At 41.8% G+C, this 17,375-nt stretch overlaps 1 protein-coding gene across 2 annotated transcripts in view; it reads left to right on the plus strand.

Annotated features, from left to right (window-relative positions):
- LLGL2 (LLGL scribble cell polarity complex component 2) overlaps positions 1-17,375 on the plus strand; it is a 153,131-nt gene that overhangs the window by 79,958 nt on the left and 55,798 nt on the right. For both annotated transcript variants that reach the window (XM_075349651.1, XM_075349652.1), the window contains exons 2-3: positions 2,672-2,774; positions 17,085-17,182. In XM_075349651.1, the coding sequence (XP_075205766.1) occupies positions 2,700-2,774; positions 17,085-17,182 (173 nt within the window). In that variant the 5' untranslated portion in view covers positions 2,672-2,699. The remainder of the gene's footprint in view (positions 1-2,671; positions 2,775-17,084; positions 17,183-17,375) is intronic.

A 17,375-nucleotide genomic window follows, 5' to 3' on the forward strand; every position in this document is an offset into this window, starting at 1 on the left:
TAAATCTTACAAACCAACAAGGTATGTTGCTCAGTTAAATTTTAATACATTTTCAACATAAAAGTGTGGGTCAATTATTATTCAACCCCTAGGTTTAATATTTTGTGGAATAACCCTTGTTTGCAATTACAGCTAATAATCGTCTTTTATAAGACCTGATCAGGCCGGCACAGGTCTCTGGAGTTATCTTGGCCCACTCCTCCATGCAGATCTTCTCCAAGTTATCTAGGTTCTTTGGGTGTCTCATGTGGACTTTAATCTTGAGCTCCTTCCACAAGTTTTCAATTGGGTTAAGGTCAGGAGACGGACTAGGCCACTGCAACACCTTGATTTTTTCCCTCTTGAACCAGGCCTTGGTTTTCTTGGCTGTGTGCTTTGGGTCGTTGTCTTGTTGGAAGATGAAATGACGACCCATCTTAAGATCCTTGATGGAGGAGCGGAGGTTCTTGGCCAAAATCTCCAGGTAGGCCGTGCTATCCATCTTCCCATGGATGCGGACCAGATGGCCAGGCCCCTTGGCTGAGAAACAGCCCCACAGCATGATGCTGCCACCACCATGCTTGACTGTAGGGATGGTATTCTTGGGGTCGTATGCAGTGCCATCCAGTCTCCAAACGTCACGTGTGTGGTTGGCACCAAAGATCTCGATCTTGGTCTCATCAGACCAGAGAACCTTGAACCATTCTGTCTCAGAGTCCTCCAAGTGATCATGAGCAAACTGTAGACGAGCCTTGACATGACGCTTTGAAAGTAAAGGTACCTTACGGGCTCGTCTGGAACGGAGACCATTGCGGTGGAGTACGTTACTTATGGTATTGACTGAAACCAATGTCCCCACTGCCATGAGATCTTCCCGGAGCTCCTTCCTTGTTGTCCTTGGGTTAGCCTTGACTCTTCGGACAAGCCTGGCCTCGGCACGGGTGGAAACTTTCAAAGGCTGTCCAGGCCGTGGAAGGCTAACAGTAGTTCCATAAGCCTTCCACTTCCGGATGATGCTCCCAACAGTGGAGACAGGTAGGCCCAACTCCTTGGAAAGGGTTTTGTACCCCTTGCCAGCCTTGTGACCCTCCACGATCTTGTCTCTGATGGCCTTGGAATGCTCCTTTTGTCTTTCCCATGTTGACCAAGTATGAGTGCTGTTCACAAGTTTGGGGAGGGTATTAATTAGTCAGAAAAGGCTGGAAAAAGATAATTAATCCAAACATGTGAAGCTCATTGTTCTTTGTGCCTGAAATACTTCTTAATACTTTAGGGGAACCAAACAGAATTCTGGTGGTTTGAGGGGTTGAATAATAAATGACCCTCTGAATAAACTTTTCACAATTTAAAAAAAAATAAACAAAAAGAAATAACATTCTTTTTTGCTGCAGTGCATTTCACACTTCCAGGCTGATCTACAGTCCAAATGTCACAATGCCAAGTTAATTCCGAATGTGTAAACCTGCTAAATCTACAGGGGGTTGAATATTACTTGTAGGCACTGTACATACATACATACATACATACATACATACATACATACATACATTCTTCAGCTGCAGGGAGAAATGATGCCACTTGCTTTCATTCATCTGGATGGCACCGGACAGTGAACAGTCAGGGTTTCTTATACAGTAGTAACCACTCCTGCTGCTCCTTGACGGACAGTCTTCTCCCACGGAGTAGCGGGAGTGATTACAGGGCACTAACTGTTAACAACTGTGGCGCTGCCTAAATGACTTGAAGCGAGCAGGTGCAGGGAGGATATAATTACATTTTCTCCCTGCAGTCGAAATTCCAGTTAGACTGCCACATTTATTTAAAATAGTTTTAAAATGAAAATTACTATTATCTATAACCAGTAAATATTTTGTGATAACTGATTCCCTTTAAAGTAATTAAAAAGAGATGTGCATTTTTTTTTTAAAAACCAGCACAGTTCCTTATTCTGGAAATGAGTGAATATGGGTAATATGCCAAAGCATATACTATTGATACAATGGACCCTGGACCTCATATATTAACAGTGGTGCACCACTGAGCAACAGTCTATCCTGGTAATAAAATATTGTCCTCTGTATCGGCCATATGCGTAGGGCTGGTCTGCCGGTGACTCATCCTCCATGTTTCCCAGCAGAGATGAGCGCGGGGGGCCACAGTGGCTGTTGACTACAATCCTTTTTCATTCACAGATCAGTGGAGGAAGCTTTGCTGACATAGAGGAAATGCTCATAAAGTAATTGTAATATTAATAATGGCTGAAAACAATGTGATCTGTCTGGAAAAGACTGGTTAGTGAAGCGGTACTATCTCCTCCAGCTCCAGTCCCCGCTCGGGGTGAAGGTCCGGTGTGTGCAGCTGTCTGTAGGTTAATGATTAACATACTCAGCACCCAGTTCTATATACTATACTGCATGTGTAGCCTCCAAAATCAGACGAACCTTCCTCGGAAAATACATCCAATTTCCGTGAGCGTTGTAGTCGTGTGCCATGTGTGTAAAAGTGTTTATTAACTGTATATAGTTCTTGGTGTTGGCGCCCATGACCCTAAGTGGTTCTGACCTGATTCATCCATGGTTTTAGCAATGGTTGTCTCATTCACGTCTGTACTTGTAACACTTCCTTCAATGATCTTGGCTCTGACCCAATGTGCGTACCCCGATTTTTCATTTATCCCTTCCTTGGTTTTCAGGGTGTCGCTGAGCTCCGGGGCTGCAGAAATGAAACGCTTCCTGAGGTCTGGGCAAGACTCTGTGAGGGAGAGACTGAAAAGGGACCTGTTCCAGTTTAACAAGGTGACGTGGGATTAGTACTCCTCGGGGCTTTATTCCTAGTGTACCATGCTCTGTCAGACTGCGACACGTCTGACTATGTATACATGGTGGGATTATTCTCTTACTGTTATGGCTGTCTTCCTATATTTCATTCTATGAATTATTTATTTCTCGTGCTACACTGTGACCATCTGCTGCTTCAACGCTCAACTGAAAAAATGGATTTCTTGTTCACACATGAATGATGGTAATACAAAGATATCCGCATCAGGAAAGCAGATAGAAATGTAGAGGGTTAACATTGCATCTCGTCTAACCTGTCATAGTAAATGCTTCTATTCACAGCGCAATATCGATTTTTGGATGTGGTTGTTTGTTGTTTTTTTTTTTAAGAACTTTGCATTGTGCCATCTTTCCTTTTTTTTTCATCTTGGAAATAAAGGAAGAAATGGACCACTAGGCATTATCAATCCTTTAATGGTATATCTGCACGGTCTGACTTTGTCAGCATCGGTTTGGTTGGGAAGACACACGTCTAATTAATATGGTAACACCAGTTTGAAATTTTATTCTTACGTTTTCAGGATGGGTAAGCAAGGAACAGCAGGATGCTAAAGTCTAGGTAAGAAAGCTCAGTAATTGCTCATTTTATTGGAGATGCTAAAACAGACTAGTCGGGAGAGCTGACAGGACCTGTTTAAAGGGAACCTGTCAGGTGCAAGATGCACCCAGAACCATGAGCAGTTCTGGGTACATATTGCTAATCCCTGCCTAACTGTCCCTGTATACACTAGCATAGATAAAGGGATCTTTAGAAAAAGTATTTCTCAAGATCCCATATGATATGCTAATGAGGAGAGTGACTAGTCGCAAGGGCCGTTATTCCTCTTGGCTAGTCGGCCCCCTTAGCATGTAAGACCTGTAGGTGTGCTAACATGCTAATAAATGCGCAGCGTCAGAGGAAGAGCTCACTCACCTCTCTGTTGCCATCACGTCTGACTCCCGGAATTTCGGTCATGTGCACTACTTCAGTTTGAAGCCAGGACACTTAGACTCAGCTTCATAGTGCGCATGACCGAAAGTCTGGGGTCATGGGCACTGAGCCGAAATCCAGGACCAGACGCGATGACAGTAGAGAGGCGAGAGTGACCATCCTCTAACGCTGCACATTCATTAGCACGCCCACCGGGCTTACATGCTAAATGGGCCAACTAGCCAAGGGAACTAATGCCAAGGGGAGTAGTCCTGGCCTCATTAGCATATCATATGGGATCTTTGGAAATACTTTTTATCTATGCAACTATAGGCTGGGACCGCTAGGCAGAGATTAGAAATATCCACCCAGAACTACTCGTGGTTCTGGGTGCATATTGCACTTGACAGGTTTTCTTTAACCCCTTAACGACCCATGACGTACTAGATACGTCATGGATCGTGTGCCGGTAAGCCCCGCCCCCTGCCGCCGGCGGGCGGCGGCGAGACGCGCACATATCAGCTGTTATCAACAGCTGATATGTATGCCTGCTAGCCGCGGGTGGAATCGCTTCCACCCGCGGCCATTAACCCCTTACATTTCGCTGCCAAAGTCTAGGCAGCGATATGTACATGGGCGCCGCCATGACAGTGACTTACCCCGCCCCCACCGGAAGTCACGTGACATGATCACGTGACTTTCGGCGGTTGCCATGGTAGCACAGGGTCATGTGATGACGCCTGTAGCTAACATGAGTCACTTCCTCTCAATGCCGGAATACAGCCGGCATTGAAAGTGAAGCAGCAAATCTGCAGTTCTCAGCTCTGTAGCTGAGATCTGCAGATAGTGGAGAGCGATCGGATTGCTGATCGCAATAGCCCCCTAGGGGGACTAGTAAAATAAAAAAAAAAAGTTTTAAAAAATTAAAAAAAAATAAAAAAACCTAAAAGTTCAAATCACCCCCCTTTCACCCCATTGAAAATTAAAGGGTTAAAAAAATAAAAAATACACACATATTTGGTATCGCCGTGTTCAGAAATGCCCGATCTATCAAAATATAAAATCAATGAATCTGATCAGTAAACGGCGTAGCGGCAAAAAAATTCCAAACGCCAAAATTACGTTTTTTGGTCGCCGCAAATTTTGCGCAAAATGCAATAACAGGCGATCAAAACGTAGCATCTGCGCAAAAATGGTACCGTTAAGAACGTCAGGTCGAGACGCAAAAAATAAGCCATCACTGAGCCTCAGATCCTGAAAAATGAGAACGCTACGGGTTTTGGAAAATGGCGCAAAACGTGCGCCACGTTTTTTGGACAAGCTTGTGAATTTTTTTAACCCCTTAGATACAAGTAAACCTATACTTGTTTGGTGTCTACAAACTCGCACCGACCTGAGGCATCATACCCACACATCAGTTTTACCATATAGTGAACACGGTGAATAAAATATCCCAAAAACTATTGTACAATCCCACTTTTTTTGCAATTTTTCCGCACTTGGAATTTTTTTGCCGTTTTCCAGTACACTATATGGTAAAACTTATGGTTTCATTTAAAAGTACAACTCGTCCCGCAAAAAACAAGCCCTCATATGGCAAGATTGATGGAAAAATAAAAAAGTTACGCCTCTCGGAAGAAGGGGAGCAAAAAACAAAAACTCAAAAACGGAAAGTGCCTGGGGGCTGAAGGGGTTAAAGAGGTCCTGTCAGCTCTCCCGACTCGTCTGTTTTAGCATCTCCAATAAAATAAGCAATTACTGAGCTTTGGTACTTAGACTTTAGCATCCTGCTGTTCTTTGCTTACCCATCCTGAAAACGTAAGAATAAATTTCGCACTGGTGTTACCATATTAATTAGACGTGTGTCTTCCCACCCCAACCGGTGCTGACAGTCAGCCCGTGCAGATTCCCTAAACTACTAGGAAAACCCCTTCTGATTCCACATGTTTCCTTCAAGTAAAATAATAAAGCCTATACTCTCCTCCCATACTGGCGTCGTTTCAGCTGTGCCGTAGCTCGTGATGTTTTGACGCCCCACATCCGTCAGCGTCGGCTTCCTTCTCCCCACTTTTTACCAAAGGAGCAATCAACAGGAAGTGAGTGCAGTGGTTGTCGCTCACTTCCTGTTGATTGCTCAGTTGGTCCAAAGGAGGGGAGAAGGAAGCTGTTGCTGATTGGCTGCGGGGCTCGAGTGACGTCAAAACTCCACATAAACCCTTACACCACAAGCCAGGGTACAGCTGGAACGGCACATAGTCTTCATTATTTTCCCTAGGAGAAACATGTGGAATCAGAAGGTTACCCTAGTAGTGGACAACCCCTGTAAAAAGCATTTCTATCAAAACTGTTTCCTACTGAAAATGTATTGGGTAATATATGTGACTAAAAGAGTGGAGGTACGAAAAATATCAACTCCAGCTTTAAACAATATGTTCTACACCTGTTATTAGTTTTGTTTCAATTCCTTATCATTTTCGATATGATTTACTGACGATGAATAAGAACACTTTAATTACATTAACAGATAAATAGTATAAAAACTGAAATAAAAAAGGGGTGGTAAAAGCGATGCGGAGTGTGACACAGCCACTTAATATCTTCACAAAAATGTACTAAAAGCACAAGGGCTACATGTTTCAACACCAGACAGAGGTCTTCCTCAGGCCGGGCATGCTTTTTTATTATCTTTATAGACTGATTACATATACAGGCTACAAACCAGTGTACACACCTAGTCCTGCTCATAGTCTCCAGTCCAGACACTGCTCTCTAGTAAGTAGCTTGCCATATGGTCCAAGAACCTACTGCCAAGCCCACTCGCATCTGTCCTGGAATTACAGCGGGTTTGTGATGCACTGTTCACCAAGACGTTGAATGTGTTTTCGGCACTGCAGACTGATACACTGTAGGAAATTGAGAGATTGGTGTAGCAGCTCATGATATATTCAGTACTAAAGACTGGAGGACTACAAGGGGTGGGGGAAGATGGAGAGAGGCCTAAGAGATTTAAAGGGGTTTCCCCACAAATAAAGTGAATTTTAAAGTTGATTTTAATCAATAGATCTTGAAATAATATTAACCCCAATTTATTTATTTATTTTTTTTTAAATGTTCCCTTTTTATAGGCGTTTTTCCATGAAACCAAAGTCCATTTTAATCAATAGATCTTGGAATAATAATAATTTCCACAATTGGATGTGATAAATAAAAATGTTCCTGTACTGAGATGATCTTATATATGTGCCCCTTTATGTACTGTGTAATGGCCGTGTCTGACCGTACAGGGACATGGTCTGATCATACCACATCTCCTAAGCAGGGGAGAACGCAAAAGAGTACACAAACATTACAACAGGGGATCATAGCTGATTGTTTTTGTGAGGTAAAACATTTCCCTGCCGGTTTTAAAATAAAAAATAAAAATAAAAAAAATTACCACAAAGAGAAAAATATTTAGCAATCCTGTACTGTAATGTCTATATACTTTTTTACTTCCTCCCCTGCCCAGGAGCTGTGGTATGATCAGACCATGTTCCTGTGCGGTCAGACACAGCCATTACACAGTACACAGCAGGGGCACATATATAAGATTATCTCGGCACAGGAACATATTTTTTTTTTTAAGCGCATTCAATTGTGGAACTTATTATTATTCCAAGATCTATGAATTAAAATGAACTTCGTTCTTGGGAAAACCCCTTTAAGTTCAGGGCTAAGCCACCTGCACTTGCAAGTCATTTACATAAAAATTGGAAAAGCGATTTTAATCTGCAATAAAATAAAGGATTGAAAAAAAATGAAAGCAATTAATCTGCAGTACTTACATCAGTTGGGGGTAGTAAAACTTGCTGACCTATTCCCTTTTAAATAGTCTGTCAGCCCCCAAACCGCTAACTGAAACCACTTTTTCAGGTATGAAGGTGATTTGGCTACTATCCAAATCATACCTGTACGTTCGCTGAGAGTGGATTAGTTAAAGCGTCACTCCAGTTTTTTTTTTTTTTTTTTGTAGCCCTGGAGTGGCGCTTGAAACCCAATTCTCTTGTCCCCATACTTATACTCACCCTCCGGTGGCTTCATCCTTTTCAGCGTCTTTCCGGTCCCTCGGCGCCATCTTGTGCCTTTTAACGTTTGACTGGCCGGAAGTCAGAAGTAAAAGGGAATTTGTCACTAGGTTTTTTTCTGCCCCAGCAGCATAAAGTAGAGACAGACACCCTGATTCCAGTGTTGTGCCACTTACTGAGCTGTTTGCTGTCATTTTGATAAAATCAATGTTTACAAACGCTTGAGTAATGCTTTAACACAGAGCACCATTACGCCCACTTAGTCTTTGCAGTGGCGCTCACATAATGTTGCACCTGCAATAACAGTTATTGAGCAATAGGCGTAGACAAAAGCCAGCATCGAGAGACGTCATTGACACTACTGAGAGTTCAGCGCTGTCAATCATAATGACAATCCATGTCTCTGAACCTTTGCACAGATACTATACTATACCGGTCTGTCATCACAAGATACGGTGTGCAACAACTGCTCGGTACTGTACTGCCAGAGGGAACTCACGGTGACTGCTTTAACACTGTTAGCATGAATGCAGATTTCATCTTGAACAGTGTCAATCAAGTGCAAATTCAGGGGGCGTATTGTTGCACTGAGCCCTTTGGCCATACCGATGTGAACCAAAACCCCCTCATTTACATACAAAATCGCATTCATTCATTCATTCATTCATTCATTCATTCATATTTATTTATTACATGTCTTCTAAACTACTATGCTAAGTCCACTATCCGCCTCTATAAAAATTTAGCGTTTTAGGGCCACGAACTCTTCTTTAAGGTCACCACACACATTATATACGTAGCTGTCAGCCATTTATTCTGCTAATTCTTTTCTGACTCCTCCATACACAATAACGCTAGTCCGAGCGCTCGTATTCTCTAAGAGAATTGCTCCGTTGGCAATGGCTTATCTCATAGACACTAGAAGGATCTACTCTTCCAGAATCCGGCATGCTGGACCCTTTTTTTTTTTTTTCCCGTGGCATAATCTGGCAAGGACAAGTTTGTAGGTGCCCATACACAGTAGACTGTTGTCCAATCTCACAAGTATCGGCAGGCTTAGCTGGCAATAGTCTATAAATTAGAGATGGGCGAATAGTGAAATACAGTGGAACCTTGGATTACGAGCAGAATTGGTTCCGGGAGTCTGCTCTTAAACCAAGTTACTCTTATATCAAAGCGAATTTTCCCATAGGAAATAATTGAAACGCAGACAATTCATTCTACAACTCAAAAATATTTACTGTATTTATACAAACTTTTTACAGTAATGCAATATAATGTACTGTATTCATATAAAATTATTACAGTACACTGATACAAAATACTGTACAGTAACAAACAAAGCAAATTAAGCTGCACTTTAGCTTACAATAGAATTGTTGGTCTGCGAGAGGTACAGTATAAGTAATGTGCTGTGCTGGTTAGCAGAAAGAAAGTACAATACTGTATCCACAAATACAAAGTAATAGACCTGCTATATAGTATATACTGTACTGTATAATGGTATACTGTATACAGTACATATGTACAGAAAGTTACCTCCAGAGCGGGTCAGAATGCAATGAAAGGACAGAACTGGGAGTGTACACAGTGAGCATTTGCTCTTCTTGCAAAGCATTGCTCTTAAACCAAGTTACATATGTGTAAAAAGCTTTTCTTGTCTTGCAAACGCTCTCAAACCAAGTTACTCTTAATCCAAGGTTCCACTGTATTTGGCTTCTGATTATGCTATCCGAATAGAGAGTACTGTTCCAGAATCCAATACAAGTCAACCAGAGGATTTTTCTTGAAGATTTCCCAGAAAAATGCTTGGCTTCTATTGGGTTAACAATTCTTAACGAATAGTACTTGGTATTCGGATAGCATAATCAGAACCCGAATATTTCATTATTCGACCATCTCGATCAATAATCCATGGGACCTTTAGGGTTTGTGGTGTCTTGACTAACCGGACTGCACATCGTTATTAAGACGCTGGTGTGGTGATTAACTATTGTGTCTAGAATTATTTTCTAAAATTTCATTCACACGGTGCATTTTTTTATATTTTTTATTTTTAGTGTGTCTGTTCATTTGAGTGCATAAAAAGCATTGAAAAAGCATGAAAAAAACGATTCAAAATTGCATGCAACATAAACAACTAATTTCGAAACGCTTAAGAAAAGCCCTGTGTAGACAAAGCCTAACGGTGTCGACTTTGCAGGCTCTGGACAAGAAATGATAATGACCTAGTTTACGGTGTGCAGGCGACCAGCCTCTGCTTATTGTCACGGTACAAAGATATATTTTACTTGTATTGTCAGAGGAAGGCAGCCATGCTTCAGTGTTTGTGGTCCCATGAGAAATCTTTACTTAGGATTCCTGAGAAAATAGAGCAACTAATTTACAGCAAACTGACCGGGAAGATTATATTTTATCCAAAAGTAATTGTGACATAAATATACGGTGGAGGTTAGGCTTTGGTGAACCTAAATAAGTATGTCATGTGGATGTATTGTTCAATTTTAATAGCATATCCTTAGTACAGTGTTATCAGAAAATCATTTTAGCCACAGGAACGTTCCAGGAATTACACGTCAGCCAACACACACATTTAATATTCATGTATACATTAAATTTGTGTTTACAATATATGTCCTATGCATAAAGATTTACAAATACTCAGGCCTTACTGATAAAGATAAAACAATAGCGTAACAGAAGCTCAAGAATGATATACAGGGGGTGAAATAATTATGGAACACTTCACCAATTTTCGAAGTAAATAAACATATTTCTAAAGGCGCTATTGACATTAATTTATCACCAGATGTCTGTAACAACCCATCCAATCCACATAGAAAAATAACTCAAACAAAAATCTCCATAAATTTCGTGATGTGTAATAATAAGATATGACACAGGAAATAAGTGTTGAACACCTGAGCAAAGAGAGGTGAAAGTCATGGAAAGTCATGACATCAGCTTAAACCGATCGGTAATTAGAAAGCAATCCTGCCACTTAATGAAAAATAATATTGGTTGGTTCAACTGATGGCCTATAAAAAGGGGTCTCGTTACTAAGGTGCCACGCAAGAAACATCTCGTGATGAGACACCTCACTGGTTTTACCCAAGACCTTTACAAACTTATTGTTGCAAAATGTACTGATGGCATTGGTTACAGAATTTCTAGACTACTGAAGGTCGCAGTGAGTACTAGTGGGGCAATAATCCAGAAGTGAAAAGAACATAATTTCACCAAAGCCCATCTGAACATGACCAGGTAGGTGCTCCTTGTAAGATTTCAGACAGAGCAGTGAAAAGAAGTATCAGAAAAGTTGCCAATAGCCAAGAACCACCTGTGGAGCGCTACAGAAAGACCGGTTATCAGTTGGAACAATTGTTTCTAATAAGTAATGCACTCAACCTCCATGGCCTGTATGCACGCTCATCATGCTATACTACAATGAGTAACAAAAAACATGTTCAAGCGCGTATAAAGTTTGCTCAACAACATTTCGACAAGCCAGTGAAAAACTGGGCGCATATAGTCTGGTGAGACAAGACCAAAATTGAACTCTTTTGATGCCATAATACACACCATGTTTGGAGGCTGAAAGGCACTACATATTACCCCATAACATTATACCAATAATGAGTTTGGAGGTGGGAACATCATGGAGTGGGGCTGTTTTTTACTGGCCATCTTATAATTTTAGGATGGATGAATGGACATATGTACCAAAACATTCTTGATAAAAATTTGCTTCCATCTACAAGGATGATGATGGTGGAAGATGAAACGAGGGTGGAAATTTCAGCAAGAGAATAATCCCAAACACACAGCCAAGGAAACTCCTGAATTTTTTCAGAGAAATAAAGCTGCTAGAATGGCCCAGACAATCACCTGACTTGAATCAAACAGAAAATTTATGGAAGGAACTAAAGCTCAGAGTTCATAGAAGGCGCCCGCAGAACATTCAGGATTTAAAGAGTGTTTGTGTGGATTAATGAGAAGTATACAAGGCACTCCCAAGATGATTTGAAGAAATATTTATTCATGTGCGTAACAAAACGTTTTAGGTCCTATGTGGACCTTCCTCAGTAGCACATATGTGAGGGAAAATGCTGTGTGGGCTGTCAGACGCGGAATCCACCGCTGTATGGGGAGCCCATACAGCGGTGGATTCCGCGTCTGACAGCCCACACAGCGTAGGTCCACATAGGACCGAAAACATTTTGTTACGCACATAAATATTTCTTCAAATCATCTTGGGAGTGCCTTGTATACTTCTCACTGTTTGGCTTTGGAACCTGAAGTGCACCCCAATATCTCCTAGACGCATACATAGGAAGTGCCATTCTCTTCTTTCTGTGTGGAAGAATGGGCCAAAATCACATCTGAGCAATGCATGCAGCGAGATTCTCCATACAGGAGGCATCTTGAAGCTGTCATCACCAACAAAGTCTTTTGTACAAAGTGTTAAATACATTTCAGTAAGCGTGTTCAATACTTTTTTTTTCTTTTCTTTCCCCTGTCATTTCTCATTATTACATATCAATAAATTTATGGACATCTATGGGTTGATTTCTTTGCCGGTGTGGATTGGTTGGGTTATAATCGCCATCTGGTGATAAATTCATGCCAATAGCATTTTTTCAAAATATATTTACCGTACTTATACAGTGGGTGAAGTATTCAACACGTCACCATTTTTCTATGTCAGTATCTCTTAGGTAAGTTTATATATTTTCCCTAGATTTTACTGCTTTTTAAATAAACTCCTTTAGGGCACAGCTGTATGTAATCTTTAATTGTAGTATAATCTATAATGTCTACATGAATGAGGAAACTACCTTATTCTCATTAGCACAAGGAAGTACAAGAAGCAATGGGATGAAACTAAAAAGCAGGAGATTCAGATTAACCATTAGGAAAAACTTTCTGACAGTGAAGGGCAGTCAGGGAGTGGAACAGGCTACCACAGGAGGTGGTGAGCTCTCCATCAATGGAAATCTTCAAGCGGAAACTGGATAAACATATAGCTGAGATAATTTAGGAAAGTCTGCACTCACAGGGGGTTGGACTCGATGGCTCTTTAGGTCCCTTCCAACTCTACCATTCTATGATTAAGTCTGTGGCAGTCTGCAACACACCTCTTGTTTCCTCATTGGTTTAGGCTGCTGTGGTATCCCTCCCCTCCTTAGATTGGATACCAAGGAGAACGGATATCCAGTGCAGCAAGGGCAGAATATATAGGACAGATTAGTACATGATCAGTGAGAAAATGGTCAGGTCATTGCCTAAGGTTGGAGTTACACTTGTGAGAGACTCGTGCAAGTCTCACATCGCATCACCCGGCATGGCCACACACTCTCCTGACAGGAGCGAGTCAGCTGCATGTATTTCTATGCAGCTGAGATGCTCCTGTCAGGAGAGCTGCAGTCCATGTCGGGTGATGTGATGCAAGATTTGCACGAGTCTCTCACAAGTGATTCCAGCCTAACAAGTAGGAATGGGTGAATAGTAACTCTTCGTGTTTGGATTATTCATAACAAATCCCAAAGTACTATTCCGATATTCGTCATGAATAACAAGCCTAATGCAAGTTAATGGGGAACAGATGCATTTTTTTCTTGCCGTGACGAATACTGGAATAGTACTTTGTGTTCGGTAAGCATTGTATGAACACAAATAATTACTTATCGCCCATCACTACAAACAACCCTTTGTATTCCCGAGCCAGTCACTTTCTCAAATTGCCAACGTGACTGTGATACCTGTGTAATGAGGTTGGCTGTTCTACTCGTTTTTAAGAGACTCTCATTCCCCAAAACGAAGAGTAATGTTTCCATCTGAATTTTCCCATTGACTTACATTCGTCTGTGTGCAGTCCATTTTGAACACAGATGGCACCCTAACAGAAAATGCACTTGCCTAAACTGGCCCATATACCAAGGCAAAAAAGCCTTAGACCATACATTAGTAGCTATTAGCTGAACGCTTACTTGGCCAACAGATACTTTTAATAGTTGAAAAGTCATTGGAGTGACCGTTTGTTTGCCAGTCATGGGCAAGTTTAGACTGGCATGAAAAACCAGCCTGTCGTGTTCCTGAAATAGGAAGTGACCAAGATCGGTGAACTCGTCCTGCACAATCTTGAAAATGATAGGATAAGTAGAAGAGTTAGCCTAGCGCATAATGGCCACAGGAGTATAGAAGGTTGTGTTTGGTAGGTACACGGGATAGACTGGGTTTATTTCCAGGTATCGCCAGAATTCCATTACAATAAAAGTAATATAATATACGTTGGTGACATAACTGTTGTATATCATGTATGTATTACATGTTGCATAGCTGATCCGGACTTTTTATTTTACTCCCGATGGGTGGTATGCAGAACTGCTGCTTTAAATACTTTTCAAACAAGTGAGAACAAAGCTGAACACCGTAAAAGAAGTAAAAAGGTTACACGTGCTATGAAAGAAATAACATTGCAATCAATGTTAACTGTTGCAACCAGTCAAAATGGTGCTTCCACTTTTCCAGAGCAGTTTAGGGAATGAAATCTTGAGAAATGTGGTTTTCTAACTTTTCCATTGAAAAATAATGCAAGATGAGGGGGGCCCTATATGTCTTTTTCTTATACTTCAAGATGGAAGGCCCCTTTTTTCCCCCCAAAACTTAAGAATAAGGCTATGTGCCCACGGGAGCTTGCTCCTGCGGAATGTGCCGCGGAAAACTGCTGATTTATCTGGATACACAGTATCAGAGTACAGACACTCCCCATGTTATCCTATGGGACATGGGGAGTGCTGTGTCCATGCTGTGGAATGTGCGGCTGCGGAATATGCTGCGGATATCCCGCAGCCGCACATAACTGCATGTCAATTATTCCTGCGGATTTACCTGCGGAAATCCCAGCGCTTCACTATGGAGATAGAGGTTGGGACTTCCTCAGGTAATCTGCAGGAATGTCCGCAGGTTTACCGCAACAATTCCGCTGGAATCCTGCAGCTATGTATAGCTGCAGATTCCGGGGAGCTGCTGCGGTAAACATGCGGCCATACCTGTAGATATATCCACAGGAGCAAGCTCCCGTGGGCACATAGCCTAAAGCACATGTGGCTAGGCTGCCAGAACCATGAGACGTAACAAAGGTTTGGCTTCCCCAGGGTAAGGAGCTGTGGGTGTTGCCGAAAGTAACTGAAATGATAAAAAATCATCAGGTCACAGTAGTCAAAAGGTCTGGGGAAAATATAGGTGTTAGAAAGTGAAGGGCATACAAATCAGTGATTGGGATCCCATCCCCTGTCCGTTCAGGTACCCCAGGGTCATCGTTCTTTCAGTACTGTATCCCTGGCTCACCTTATTACAGTTGCATACGTTTATATTAAAATTGCTTTTCTAGTTAAACTGGTTGGGTTAGTCGTTGCAAAATGTGTCACTAATGCCGAATCCGTCTCATTACAGCGTTACAGGGCAGGCATCACTAATCATCCCAACCACAGCACAAACCACTTATTATTGTGCAGGAGCGATGATGTCAGGCTGGACTGGTTGAATTACACGTCACTTAGAAAAGAGCTAAAACCTCGCTGAGAACAGAATATCCAGTATCGTTTTTCCCACGCTCCTTTGCCTACTCATGGGCTTATAGACTTTCTTTTTCTGTAGTCCCAGTTAAGCTCGTATTGATGTTTTAGTTTGTATAATCCACGTTACCAAGATTCCTGTAGATAATCACTCAGATCATGAGACTCCTATGGAGACATGTAAATTCTTAGCACACAGCTGATTACAAAGCGGATACTGAACTAGGATGTCCTATTTTCCAGTCTGTGTGCTGTTATTTTGGTTAGTCAACCTTTTAAGTAATACAGAGCACTACACTGTACTGTCCATATAATGATTTAGGTTTTAACTAGAGTAAACGCCGGTAACGGCGGATCACTGCCAGATTTTAAAAAGTCTGATCTGCTCCGGAATCCGTTGCCCATATAAGTCAATGGGGACTGGAATCCGGAGATTAAAAATGTTTGTGGAGGGGATAGGAGCGAGGCGCTGTCATGGCAGCACACTCCTTCCGGGTCCCGCTTTTACCTTCTGGAGCCGACAATTCAATATTCATTGTTTTGCCCGCCCACCGGCGCGTGTAATTGGTTGCAGCTAGACGCGCCCCCACCCTGAGTGTCAGCGTGTCAGCTAACTGCAACCAATCACAGGCGCCAGGATGGCCGGGGAAAGCAGTGCAAGTGTGTGCGGGTCAGTATCATGGTAAAAAATAAACAATCGGCAGCACGGATATAGCTCGCGGCTGCAGCCCCAGCTGTTGTGACTGGATACACAGCACAGATACAGCCCATGTGCGAGACTTTGCCGGGTGATGCCATGGTAGACTCGCGCGAGTCCCTCGCATGTGTGATTCCAGTCTAAGAGAAACCGCATGTGGCTTTTTTTTTTTTTTAATTTAAATAAATAATTGAAAACAAACGACGTTTGTCTGAATGACTTCCGCTGCAGTTTTCTGTACAGGGGTGTGGTCAAGAGCGCTAGGAGAACTTGGTGGGGCACAACCTTGCCTCTTTTCTGTGGCACCTTAATTTTCATAAGTTAATTGGATATCCTGTTGATTACAAGCCCCACCCCCTACAAAAGTGGCTTTACAGAGCTATTTTGCTAGGATGGGAAAATTGGTTCCCACCATGGTTTAATAGATGCCCGTGATTCTAGAGTAAGAACACTTTCTGTTCATGGAGAACCGTTGTATCAGACTACTTGCCCACCTTGTTACATCCAAATTTACTATCCGGCTGTAACCATCAAGGTATGTGCATGCAACCGTCTTCTAGACTCCATTGAGTTTTGTAAGACGGCCTTTTTCCTGAAGCATCTTTCAGGTTGTTTGTGTGGTGGCCTTCTTGCTGTTGTTGTTTTTTTATATGCATAAAAAAAGCGGACAGCTTGAAGAATGGGTCAGGACACTTCTTATAACCATCAGAAACCTGAACTGGTGAAAAGCTGAAAAGACTGAATATATGAATAGCAAGTTGTTTTTACATTGCAGAGGATTATGTTCACTCTCATGTAAATTTTAGCACTTTTTTTTTTACTTTGGGTTACAGAGGAGCTAACACCCCTAGAGAAGATGTGTGCACATACGCTAAAATGTGTTCTACTTCCATGTGTCCTATTGTATGAAACAGAATGCAAGCCTTTCCCTACAGCAATTTTTTGTCTTTTCTGATGTTTGATATTTTGAGCCTATGTTCACATTATAACATCTTTGCTTTTAACTTTATTTTCTTTCAGACTGTTGAACATGGATTTCCTCACCAACCTAGTGCCCTGGGGTTTAGTGACTCTTTACGGCTTATGGCTATTGGGACCCGCTCTGGAGCCATAAAAGTGTATCCTTTTATTATAATAATAATAATAATAATAATTTATTTATATAGCGCCTACATATTCAGCAGATCTTTACAATCCTTTGACCGTTTTGTCATGTTCCATATTGGTGTTTACAGGGATAGTGTCACAAATTCCACGGGTTATGCAGTAAATGTTTTTCAGATACAGTTAGGTCCAGAAATATTTGGACAG

This window comes from Anomaloglossus baeobatrachus, chromosome 5, assembly GCF_048569485.1.
Source record: "Anomaloglossus baeobatrachus isolate aAnoBae1 chromosome 5, aAnoBae1.hap1, whole genome shotgun sequence".
NCBI classification, from domain to species: Eukaryota; Metazoa; Chordata; class Amphibia; order Anura; family Aromobatidae; genus Anomaloglossus; species Anomaloglossus baeobatrachus.